The following is a 12,898-nucleotide window of genomic DNA, read 5'->3' as shown; positions in this document are numbered from 1 at the left end:
TAACATGGAAAACCGCTGCGGTGGACTTAGCCCAGCCCATTGAAGTCATGTCACTAACGGCCTTACCCAGGTCTAGGGAGAGAAAGGCTAGTGCATTGATGAATACATCACAGCACTGCCATGTACAGTGGCCCTCGCTTACCACCATTCCACCCTCCTACCTCCCACGGATAGGTCTGGTCAGCTTGTTGCAAGAATGTCCTCCCCAGTCTGCCAGAGAAGGGAGAAATCATTCGGATTTCTGCATGGCTTTTCCCTTGTTCCCCATGCCAATCTCCCTCACACACCCCTTTCTTTACATGCTGCTAAATTCTCATGGATCACCATCACCAAAGGGGGCAGGGGATCTCTGATTTGAACCCTTTCTCAGGAAGGCAACACATTGGAAACCCCAGCAGTAAACACAGGAGTTCTACGCTTTGCTAGCCATCCTCATGCTTCGGGGCACATGCTGATGGTCAGCTGAGGTCAGGAAGCAAATGCACTTCCCAGAGCCTAGTCCTGCACAATCAGAGGCATAACGAGGGCTTTGCACCTCCTGTAGCAGCTGGCATTGGCCGCTCATACAACACACTAGTATAGCACAGCCTATGTTCTTTCCAACTTGCTTCTTGTGCTGTGGGAAACCCGCCCACAAGCCTTTCCTGTGTGCTAGCCACCTGAGGGCTCTGTTGGGACAGGAGCTGCCACAATGATAAATTGTCTGTTTATTACATCAGCATGTGTGGGGGAGTGTTCCACTGCCCTCCCCTTCAGCCCCTTGCTCATAAGCCAGGGTCAGCGAGGGGAGATCTGGGCCATCTGGAGGAATCCCACTTGGTAAGGTCACTGGTAGCAGCTGGAAGAGAAAGCCCTCCCCTTCCTCTCCAGGAATGGCCCATCAAACCAGTGTGTCCAGAGGTGTTTTCATTGCATGGGCTGTGCTCAGCACTCCTGGCTACCGCCACCCCCTCACACCTCCCTCCTACTAACCAAGCTAGGAATGCTCTCTGCCCATGCCCAGTGCACTTTCCAGAGGCCTTCAGTCCCGGCCATGGGGCCTGGGAAGCAGGAATGCAGAAAGTGTGGGGGCTGCGTCCAAGACCACTCTTGTTATTATGGGTGCATGAGTCCACCTGTACAGCTCTGACTGCAGGATTGCGGCCGTGACAGGGGGCTAATGTGCTGCATTCCTCGGTGTTGTCCTGAGCTGGAGGTTTGGCACTGGCAAATGAATAAGCTGGGGGAAAGTATCCCTTAAGCTGCTGGCTGCCTGGTGAGTCACACCTGCTGGACTGAAACCACCCCATGGCTGTGTGGAGCAGGCTGGGCTACTCAACACAACCAGGCCTTGGCTGGAGATGGCCATTTGCCAGCTTTGCTGGGAATGGGCACCAAGCTAATCCTGACAGGCTGTTGCTGCCCTGGCTGCTGCTTTAGCAGGGGCCTCTCTCACTCACCCCCTTCTCTCTCTCTGCCAGAGTTCCAAGGACACGGGGGCTCAGACCCATCCGTTCTAAAGCCATAGGCTGCTGCTCCTGCTTGGGCGAAAGGAGACTCCCTGCTAGGCTGGAGGGGCCCCACTCAGCTGCCAGCGCTGCCCAGTGCCTGGAGCAGCACTGCAGATCCTCCCCACTCTGCTGGGTTCCCACTGCAGGAGGTGCTGGGAGTTGGGGCCTGATCCCCAGTTCATTGAGCTCAGGTCTTAGCAGCAGAGGGAAGAGGGGGTAGAGTGGGAAGGCAGGACCCAGTTTGGCTCTGCCTCTGGCACCCAGAAACCCCTCATTCCTCCCTGCACAGCACCCCCTAGTGCTTCCCCAACACCACACAAAACTGGGAGGGAGGGAGGGAGGTATGTAGCTTGCCTGGGCAGATCCCCTTGCAGGAAGGGCTAGGCAGTCACCAACAATTCTTTCCTCTTACTTCCCCCCTAGGCTGAATTAGCCTGTCAGCTTAATTAAAGCTCAAGCAAACAAGCTCCTGGGTGGCATTTTCCCCGTGTTTGCCTGGTGCTTGCTTTTAATGAGCAGGGAGATTGCCAGGAGCTCCTTGGCTGTGTTTGCTTTGCCCCATGGAAATAAAACCTGCTAATACCCTTTTAGGTCATGGTATTCATGGGCTCAGGTTTTCAGTTTGGTGGCTGAACTGAGAAAAAAAATCATAATTTTGGGCCGACCTCAAACAAGCAAAAAACAAATTGGATTTTTTTAGCAAAATGAAAAAGTTTAGTTTTGGGTCAGTTGAAATATTTTGGTTGACATGAAATTAACATTTCATTTGGGTTGAGAGTTTGGACCAGATGATCTAGTGGTCCCTTCTGGCTTTAAACTCTGTGACGTGAGTACTTCTTTGAGCCTGATTTGAAATGTTCCAAGCAAGGGGGTGGTCGCCCCTTCCCTAGAGAAGCTGCACACCATCCCAGTACATCCCAGTGGGGGTACCATGGTCTGAGCGTCTACCGCAATTTCCTCCTAATGTCACAAAACAGAAAGATTCATAGAGTCGTAGATTGCAAGGCCAGAAAAACCCACTGAAGCTCCAAGAGAAGACATAGGGCCTGATCCAACTCCCCGTGATGCCACTGGGTGTCATCCCACTGCCTCTGAAGGCCTTTGAGAAGGGGCTGAAGCATTCCCCCTTATTCTCCCTCTTTCAGGAGAAATCTTTTGTGACCTGACAACAGGGAGCGTTGTCAGCAATTCCATTCCCATGTAGCAGGTAGGCTCTGCAATAACGTTCTTGCTTGGTGAAGAAATTGCTCCCTTGCTCAGATGCCACCAGATATCAATGTGATATTAACCCTGTAGTGCCTGAGGGGTTCAGACTGGGTTTTGTTTTTCTCCATTGGTCACAGTTACACCCTGGCCCCACCCTAAATAACTTGTTCCCCTCCTTGTTGTTTACACCCATCAAACATTTGTAGTCAGGCATCTTTTCCCCCCCTCCCTCTAGTCAACTCTCAGCCAAGCGACACGTATTTCACTCTCACCTCTCCTTGCAAATCAGCCCGTTCAATATCCCCGATCTTTTTTTTTTTTTTGTTCTTCACGGAGCCTTCTCCTTGTGTCAGCATTTCTCTGGCAAGGAGGTACCCAGACTGGCCTTCGGCTTGGAGTGGGACATGCACACTTGGAAAGGATGAGCTGAAAACAACGTGACTGCTAGGTGATGCAGTGGGCATGGACTTTGCCCTGCGATCTCTAGCCATCACAGAACAAGTCCTGCCTTCTGTTATCCTCTGCAACTCCACCAGTGTCCGCAGCTGAAACTGGGGAGAGACATTGGCCCAGAACCTCTGCAGACCCCAAAGAGCGAACGCTGTAGTACGAGTGGGCTGGACCTTTCGGGAAGGCCAGCTCAAACTGCCCAGTTGAGGGTCCTCTTTGTAAGATGGCTCAGAAGCAGAGTCCAACGTCTGAAAAGACGTGAACCTCAGAGGTGTTGGGATTCCTCATTGAACCCAGTCCCGAGTGTCACTTCTCGGGCCTGTTGCTAATCTCCAAGATAGACAGCTGCCCCCCAGATCAGCGTGGAGGGTGCTGCTTTATGGACCGAGCACTGAGCTGGTCGGTCCATAGAGCACAGCTTGGGGTGGGGAGGCAGGGCTGGCTGGACTGAGAGGCTAGCACCAGCTGAGATCTTGTCTGATCCGGTCCCCATTATAAACACGAACACTACAGCCCCAGCCCCCACGGCTCCATTCCAGCAGCTGAGCATAGCCGGAGCACAGAGGTAACCCAGCCCTGCCACCTAGACCAAGGCATCCTCAGATGGACTGCTATGTTGGCTCCCTGCCAGCCAGGGACCCCCTGGAACAAAGGGAATCCCTGCTTAGCTAGTTGAGCTAGCTCTCCACCCCCAGAGCAGCACACAGCAGAGGCTTTGTATATTTCGAGGGAGGCGATATGGCAAAGATCGGCTATTTAGCATTGCCCAGGGGAGAATGAAGCTTTGGTCTGTGCGCCAGGCCACCCCAAGCCAATGATCACTTCCTCTCTCCCCGACAAACATGAAAGGACGGCTGCCAAACAAGAACCGCCCCTCCCGGCACTGCACGTGCAGTTTTGTTCCAGCCTAGAAGGATCCTCCTGCATCCTGGGGCGAGGAAACTCCAGCAAACAGGGAACAATTCCCCATTGTGCTGCCCTGCGTGGCAGTGGTTTGCAGACACCCACCCCAGCTGGCTGGGGTTTATCGCCAGCCCCTGGTTGGTTTAGGCTCAGCCCAGCCGTGACTTTGGCATGTGATTCCTTTCCGCTCTCTCTCTTTTAACAAAGTCCTTCCCAGCAGGGCCTGTGGTTCACACTATTGTGTGGGGTCAGGGGCTGCAGGAAGGAGTGAGATCCTTATCCGCCTTGGGGAGTTTACTCAGCCAGTGAGATCATGCTGGCCCCGCGGAAAAGGAGCTGCTGCTGGCTCCACGAACCAATTTCCCCTCTGCCTGGGCGCTGGAGAAACGGCTCCAGGCAGCTGCATCTCACCTGGCTTCCTGGGGTGGGGCTGGGGGCCCAGCTGCCGGTGAGCTGCAAAGCTTTCCATGCCGGATTCGCCAACAAGTCCCTGAGCAAGGGAACGGGGGCCGGCCTCCCTCCCCTTGCTGCATTCAGACACGGGGGTGACCAATCCCCCGGAATTCTTTGCAGCGGGTCCCGGGCCGGAGCACTCCACCGACGAGGCCTGAGCGAAGCTGCAGCAGACGACCAGAGGGAGGCGAGAAGGAGCAGATTGGTGACGCCAGCTAACCGGGGCTTTCATGGGGGTCACTGCTTCCTGGCTGGGAAGTACTACCCTGGCCTAGGGCTGGGATGGGGCACCGCAGGCTGCTGAGCCCCCACTGCCCACTGAATTGCCATGGGCACTTCTATTCCAGAGGTTCCCTTGGACAGCCCAGTGCTCGTCTGGAGCAGAGGGTGGCATGCAGGCGAGCAGAGGAAATGTGTTGAATTTCCCTCCCATCTCCCCCTTTGGCTTCTCTCTGCTCAGCCCTGCCCCCGCCCCTGGTTCCCCCTCTACAGCCACGAACTTGGGAAAGGTTTAACCATTGCCCAGCCTCTTTACACCCCCACCCCGAGCTGCCAGGGATGGCACTAGAGGGTGCCTTTGCTTCCAGGGGAAACAGCATGGGCACATTCTGCAGCCAAGCCCCCTCCCCGCACACCCTGTAGGTCTGGAATATGGACTGTGGAGCTGAGCCCAAGTGGGGTCGCGTATCTGTATGCAAGGGGTGGGGGGAACATCTGGGAGACAGTGGGCTCTGAGCCACTCCTGGCTGTAAAATACAGACACAGACCCGGATCAGCCTCCCTTCGGGGTGTCAGGCCTGGTGTCCAAGAATCCAACGCTGCACAGCCCACAGTCACCCTGCCTCACTCCAGTGCACCGTGGCCAGCTGGAGCACGAATGGCGGTGGGCCCTGGGCCTCTCCCCTGCCCAGAGGTGCTCGGAGCTGTCCCCTGAGCAGAGGGAGTACTGGATCCTCACCCCGACCCGGAGCTCAGGGTTCCCTCACTATCCTACCAGCTCAGCAGCCACCAGTTTGGGGCAGCAGCCGCGTCACGGTTGAGCAGGTGCACATGAGCACACCTGGCACCTTCGGGATGCCCTGGGGGCATTCTGATGTGCAGTGATCTGCAAGCAGGGACCACCTCTCCCTGCCAGCCCATCTGACTCAGGGCACAAGGGCCAGGCAGGAGGTGGGACCCACAGCGAGGCATGGCCCAGTCTCAACAACTCCGGCCAGAGGGGCGGGAGCCATTTCCAAACGGGAGCCCAAGGGCTAACGTGAAGCCAGAGCGCGCGTTCTTGTAGGGTCCCAGCCGCAGAGACAAGACCGTGCCAGGAGGAGGAGGAGATTTTGACACAACTTCAGCATCACGGAGGAGTTTCAGCTGCTGCTGTAATGGGAATCGGGAGGCCACCAACTGGGAGCTCATCACACGCAACACAATATTGTGCAGTGTGGATACATACAAGCAGCACCTGGGGAATGGGTGAGGAAGAAGGAGGAGGGTGAGTTGGAAGAAAGAATGAGAAAGGAGAGCAAAGGAGGTGGCCGGCGGGGGAGGGGGGGAGAATCACATGGGACAAGTCAGGAGAGATGGGACAGTGGGAGTCAGATTTCCACTGGTTCTGGCTCCCAGCCCTGCAGCCTCTCCCTGCTAATGAAACCCGCAATGGGATTTTCTGCCTATTTGAGCTGGAGGAAGCTGCAGCATCAGCTCAGATATGGAACATGGGGGAGCTGGGCCCCATGAGCGGAAAGTGGCCTCACGCTGCTGAAAGTCACCTGAAAGCTTGATGGGGACACCAAGAATTGCCCTGCAGTCCGGCACTCTGGCTCTTCCAAGAGCCACAGCCAATGCATCAGGGGAAGGCACATGAGAGCACTCTCTTCACGATGGACCCTGCCATGTGTGTAATGGCACGTGTGGGTGGCACCCTTTCCTAGCCCTGCAGGAGATTAAGCCTCCACTTCTCAGCTTAAATTGCACACCTCCAAGTATGAATCGTCCAGGCCCTTTGGAAATGCCACCCCTTGACCCTGATGTCCTCCTGTGGCAGTGAGTTCCAAAGATCAGCAATACATGGCATATGGAACCCTTGGGAGGCACTCCAGGAGGTTGGCATATGAGACAGGAAGTGGCAGCAGTTACAGTCAGGATTTCACTCCTGAGGAGCGGGAGCAGGGTCAGTTTCTCTCCTTGTGTTCAGGTGCAGAGGAGGGAAGGAGCTAACAAACAGGGAAGGGGAAGCTATGGGACTGGTGCCCACACGCTCCCCAGCCACTTCCCATCCTGAGCTGTACCCAAGGGCAGCTATGGACATCACAGCTCTCGGGAAACGGGATGAGCGGAAGACAATGGGTAAGATCTATTCTCCAGCCCTCGCTGTAGGGACAGTAATGAAATGTGTCTGTACCCCCCTTCCCCCCACCTGGGCCAGGAACAGCGTCACGGCCGGGGAGGGGGAGGGGAAAGGAGGGCTGGGGCCAGGAGCGGAACCATAGCTGGGGGCTGAGAGAGGGAAGGCCAGCAGCCGCGATGCAGTCAGGAGTGAGGCCAGCGGCCGGGAGCAGAGCTGGGGGCAGAATGGGGCTGGGGGGGGGGATGCTCCCTCCCCATGGGGGCTGGTTTGGGCCCTGCTGCACCCCCCTGGATGTTCCTTCATGCCCCCTGGGGGACATGCTTCACAGTTCAGGGACCACTGCTGTAGGGAATGCCTGTGTCCCTGCAGATTTCTGAGCATGGCTGAAAACCAGTTCAGCCACCAGGTGGCCTCTGAGGGACAGAATAAGAACTGCTCAGCTGTGTGTCATAGGCCCCACACAGCTAACAGAGATTCTCCCTTAGCTCCATGGCAGGGGTCTGTTACCATCTAAGTCCAAAAGGCCACAGTGATAGCTGTTATGTGCCTAGATTCATTATACTACTAATGCACTTTACACCTGGGGACGGGGAGGCTTGCATTTCCCCAGATAAAGGTTTTACCTGGTTTCCTTATCCCCTTTTTCCTTCCCCTTGCTTTCAAGGCTGGGGGGGGCAAGGTCAATGGTAGAAGTATGCCCGCTCCCCAACTGGTCAGCGCCCTTCTCATCCGCTCCCAACTCCCTTCCTTTGGGTGAGCTTACCTGGGCCAAGGCTGCCTTCCGTATCACAACCGGCCTGTCCTTCCAGCCATAATGGAGGAGAGGCTATTTATAAACTAATCACCTCCCCTGGGTGGGCTTATGGTAATGAGGGGGGGTGGCGTTAGACAGCCTACACTGTATATAGCTGTGAATTTGCACAGCTGTGGGACTGAGGAGTGTGTTCTGATTGGTTGGTTTTACATGCACTTGACTTTGATTAGAAGCTTTCTGGAGCAGGGTTCTCCTTTTGGTTGTGTTTGTACAGCACCTAGCACCATGGGGTCCTGGTCCATGACTGGGACTCTGGGGTCCTACCACAATACAGATAACAACAACTCTGTCAAGGACTCAGGCCCCTTAGCACTGCAGGCTGCTCGCTACCATTGGCTGCTGGCTTCCAGCCCCATGCCCGCCCGGTATTGGATTGTTTGTTGTTTTACTCCCTTTCCTGCTCACTTTGCACATTATAGCCACTTTCCAAAAATAAATGCCCCGTAGCTGCACCCAAGCCAGCTGCAGGAAAGCGCTGATTGTTGGACTCTCTCTCCTCCCCCCGACTCAGGCTGCAGGGCCTGTCCTCAAAGCCCTAGATGAAGGCTAGCCAGTTACTCAGAGGAAGTGGCAAAGATCACTGATCTGGCAGAAGGGAGTTCCTCATCACAGGGCGTGTCAGATAAATATACTATGGTATTTATTACAGTGCTCTGCAAAGCAGCCCCTAGCTCAGGGTTTTCCGACCCTTCCATCCCAGTAGGTCTAAGCACCTAAAGGAATTTAGCCCAGCAATCATCTGGGGGGTAGGTCAGTTTCATTTTACAGATGGGGACCCTGCGGCCCAGAGCAACTCCAGGAGTGACTCCCCTGAGGTCACACAATGAGTCAGGGGCAGAGTGGGCACTAGGACTCTCAGTGCTAGAGTCCAACCCCTACAGCACAGTAGGGCTAGCCTGGTGTAACAGAGAGGAGAATCCAGCCCTCATTCTGTGGAACTTGCATTGCCCATCCTCCTCCCCAGCTGCTCACATTTTCCTCTGTGGCATTGGTGCTTTGGAACATGCAGATCAGACCCACCTGGCAGCTGGCTCGCTGTGTTTAACCAGGAACCAGTTTGACCAGCACCAGCACTTTGCTTTTTCCCCACTCCCACTCTCCCGGGGCACCTTGGGTGAAGCAAATATTTTACACTGATGGAAGCCCTCAGAGTGGGGCTAGAGCACGGCCTCTCTGCACGGTTGGAGAGCACTAACCTTGGGACAGGACAGGCACAGACAACACCATTCAGCTAAATAGCATAAAGGCTTCCCTTCCCCACAGCTGCCCAGCCAGGGCAAGCTAACACAGAGCCCCACCTCCTGGATGGACCCGAGAGAGGGCACAAGAACCTGGAAGCCAAGAGTATGGGGGAGGTGGTTGGTGCATGGCTCAGCAGAGAACGAACAACGCTCCACGACACAGCTGTTCTGGGCAATGGGGCAGGCCGGTGGATGCCCCAGGCCAGATCAGGACGCCCTTCCTTGCTCAGGCACCCTGGGCAGTGCATACACCAGTGACTCCCCTACCAGCACCCATGGAGGAAGGTCCTAGGTGCTGGCAGGCAGGATGCACAACCTGGCCTTAGAAAACAGGGCAAGAGCGCATTTCTTCTGGGTGAGTCAGTTCTCAGCTCAGCCACAAACTCATGTCACAGCAGGGCTGCACTGCTATCCCGCTGCAGCACAGCTTGGCTTTGGGAACAGAGTTTTCATACTTCAGGCTCCCCTGCCATTGCACTCCCGGAGAATCTCCATTAGCACCCAGCTATATAGGGCCTATGACACACAATTCAAGACAGAGTCTCTTCTGTTCTCATACCTATTGTGTCTGGCCTGGCAAAAGGGAGTTCACAAGTGGTGTAAAGCCAGCATAGCCAGTTCTTATGCCACCCCTCCCCAGCGTAGACATGTGGTTGAAGTGCTACTGCGCTCTGGCTATTCTTGACTGGCCGACAGTCCCTCTGAAAGGGTTGTCAGAGGGTGTAACTCAGAGCAGCCCCTAGACTGCTGTAACTGGCACCAGGGCCAAGCGGAAAATCAGGTTACTACAACTGGCTCCCTGGTGGTCTCTTGAAGTGGCCAGGTCAGGTTGAGTGGATCCTCAGCTGCAGCAGAGATCTGATCCTATGATTCCCAACTAGCAAAAGGCAGCCAGCAGTCTGTACTAGCCAGATCATTACAATACCTATCAGCCATTACGCTGGCCTTTCTCTTTGAGGCTGTATCTGTGATGGGTTTGAGGTCAAGCAGTCTGATTTGGGAGGAGACTACAGAGAGCTCTAAAGGATTAATCCTGCAGGGGAAGCCCCCAATAAATCAATAAATACATAAGAGGGATCAAATCCTGACACTTTGACTTTTACTGCCTAGTCACTGGAAATATGCATTGCTCTAGCAGGAGTTGGAAAAACTCCACCAGCTTCAGTTCCACAGCTCGAACTGTGTTTTGGAAGCAAACAATTTCAGGCATTGCTCACCGAGACAACGTTCATCACCGCAGCCAACCCCACTCAGTGGACACAAAGAGGCAAGTGACTCCCTGTCTGCACTTCCACAGCAATGGGTTGGTTTATTTGTTCAGAAAACTGATGGATTTCACCAGCAGTCAGTGGATAACGGGTCTGCAGAGGGGATCGCCTAGCTTGGGGATCTGCAGGGAGAGACGGAGCCTTTAAGCTCTAGATCACGGCATCAGTGAAGACGCCCTCATTCCTGAATGTGCTGTAGGTGGGTGAATGCTGCAGCATTCCTCGAATGTGTGAACCCTGCCAGGACGCCGAGCGGGTGAACGTTGCCACGACGCTGGGCGGGCTGGGGAGTCCATGGAGAGGTGAATGTTGCCATGATGCCGAGCGAGCGGGGGAGTCCGCGGCCGGGTGAACATTGAGGTTCGTTCTGTAACCAATGGCATTCCTGACAGAGCCTGAGGCCACATGCAAAGCGACTAACTGGCCCCCTTTCTGACTATGGCCAGTGCCAGGGTGGGGGGAGACAGCAGGGTTCCTGTGGGAGGCAAATAACGTTCAACTCCACCCTGGTGACAGTTCTGTCCATAACTGGGCGAAGCTCTGATGGGACTCACTCCTCCTACCCCAACTCCCACAGTGCCATGGGAGATGGCCAGAGGAGGCAGACAGTATCCTACTGAACAACTGGTCATGGCCCCAGCTGCGTGTACAGGAATTGGCTCTTCTCTCATTCTCCGGGGTACTCAACCTGGCTACCCCAGCTCCACACCGAACCCACCGAGCCATCCCAATGCTGTGGATGTGGTGGGCTTTTCCTTCTCTCCCATCCGGGATGCAGCCTGCTCCTGCTTACCAGCCTCTCCATTGGCCCTTCTGCTCTGTATCGCCCCCTCGAACTGGCAGACTCCTACAGAACATCACATCCTTCCGGGGCTGCGCTGAGGGTTGTGGAGAGCCCCACCGTGATCATTCAATGTACCTGCAGCCTGGCCGGAAACAAGACTTTCCCAATTGGGAGAGATGCTGGGGTGGGGTGGGAAACGGAGCTCCCCAAGCCGTCTCCAGTGCTGGAATCAAGAGATGCCCCGTGCCTCCAACGGTGAATGTCTCTAGACTCAGCCATGTGGCGAGACAGCTCCTGGCTTGGCAGATCCTATTGTTAGGGCAGCCTGGACGCTGTTCCTAGCTGGGTGGATTCTCCCTTTCAGAGAGGGGATTGTTCCAGGATGGTCCCTCCTCTCTCCCATTTCCCCCCTCATGTTCGCCCCCCTCCCTTTGGTCTCTATGTGGCCACGGCCTGCCTGGGCATCCGGTTCCTCTCGTGCAGCTTGGCCCTCCCTTTCTTGCCAGCATCCATACCGCTAAGCGCATTTTTGCTCTTGGGAGACTTGGCCTTGCGGCGCTGCCGGTCACCACACCACACGCGCTCACAGTACTCCTCCACCTGGTGCAGATTGGCGTAGCCGATCAGGTGCATGATGTCCTTGAACCAGGCCCTGTGCCCCGGCGGCAGGCGTGGCTCCGGCACCAGGCAGGGTGGGCGAGGGGACTCGTCCTCGTGATCCCGCTGGAAGATGTGCTCCAGCTGCTGGCTCTCAATCACCTCCAGCGTGACCTTGGTGACAGTCTGGGTGAAGCCATGCTCCAGGCTCTTGCAGTAATAGGTGCCGGCATCCGGGCGGTACAGCCTCCGGAACAGCAGCCCCTGCTCCGTCTTCAGGATCCGCTCGTCCGTCTTCACCTGCAAGCGACCACACGGCAGTTAAACGTAGGAACATAGGGACTGCTGGGCTGGCTCCGACCACCGAGCCGCGTAATCCCACCTCCCACCTCGCCGGCTCCAACCGCCGAGCCATGTCATCCCACATCCCACCCCGCTGGCTCCGACCGCCAAGCCACGTCATCCCACCTCTCGCCTCGCTGGCTCCAACCCACGTCATCCCACCTCTCGCCTCGCCAGCTCCGACCGTTGAGCCCCGTAATCCCACATCCTACCTCCCGCCTTGCCGGCTCCGACCACCGAGCCACGTGATCCCATATCCCATCTCCCGCCAGGCCGGCTCCAACCACAGGTCCCCTGAAGCCCTGCCCCCAGTCAAAGGGAACCTGATGGCTTCTGTGACTTCCAGACGTTCCCCCCAAGCTTGCACTCTAATCAGTCTCCCACCCTCCCCACCTCCATTACAGCAGCGCTGGCAGGTTTCCACTGGTTGGCCAGCTGCAGCGGGAGCTGGGGCAGAGTGGGGCTCAGCCCACACACAGCCTCAGTGGAGCACTGGGATCCCGCCTCCATGGTGAGGGTCTCAGGAACGTCCAGGAGGAGGGCTGAGCAGGCGGAGGGAGCAAAGAGGGGGCACATGTGGGAAGCACTCGGGGATGCCGGTCAGTGGGGAAGCAGTGCGAGAGCCTTGGCTGGCCTGGAGCGAGCCAGACGGGGCTGATCATCAGACAGCAGGGGCCAACCGTGTCAGAGGGGCAGCCCCAGGATGATCTGGCCCTGGGGGGGCTGTGTGCACCTCCCCACATGGAGCAAGGGATGCCTGAAAAATATCCCTGCCACTGTCACCAGTGGAGCAATCAGAGCCAGAAAACCCTCCTTGGGGTGGCCTGTGGAGAGAGGTCCCCAGAGAACAACTGGCTCCCATGGGTGGTGGGTGTACCCCACCTTCGGGAAGGCTAGCCCTGCGGCCCTGTCCCTTCCACACGAGGCCCTGCCCCGTGCAGCGGGAGCCCTGAGCCCCGAGCCCCATCCTGTGGTCGGAGAAGCCCCTGGCCAGCTAGAACCCTGAGGC

At 56.4% G+C, this 12,898-nt stretch overlaps 1 protein-coding gene across 1 annotated transcript in view; it reads right to left on the bottom strand.

Moving 5' to 3' along the window:
* Positions 1-11,388: 11,388 nt before the first annotated feature.
* SEMA3G (semaphorin 3G) overlaps positions 11,389-12,898 on the bottom strand; it is a 65,074-nt gene continuing 63,564 nt past the window's right edge. Inside the window, exon 16 of the mRNA XM_077821289.1 lies at positions 11,389-11,847. Coding sequence (XP_077677415.1) covers positions 11,389-11,847 — 459 coding nt within the window. The remainder of the gene's footprint in view (positions 11,848-12,898) is intronic.

Source organism: Eretmochelys imbricata, chromosome 7, assembly GCF_965152235.1.
Source record: "Eretmochelys imbricata isolate rEreImb1 chromosome 7, rEreImb1.hap1, whole genome shotgun sequence".
In the NCBI taxonomy this organism is placed as follows: domain Eukaryota; kingdom Metazoa; phylum Chordata; order Testudines; family Cheloniidae; genus Eretmochelys; species Eretmochelys imbricata.
Note: the sequence above shows the minus strand (reverse complement) of the source record. Positions and strands in the feature narration are given on the sequence as shown.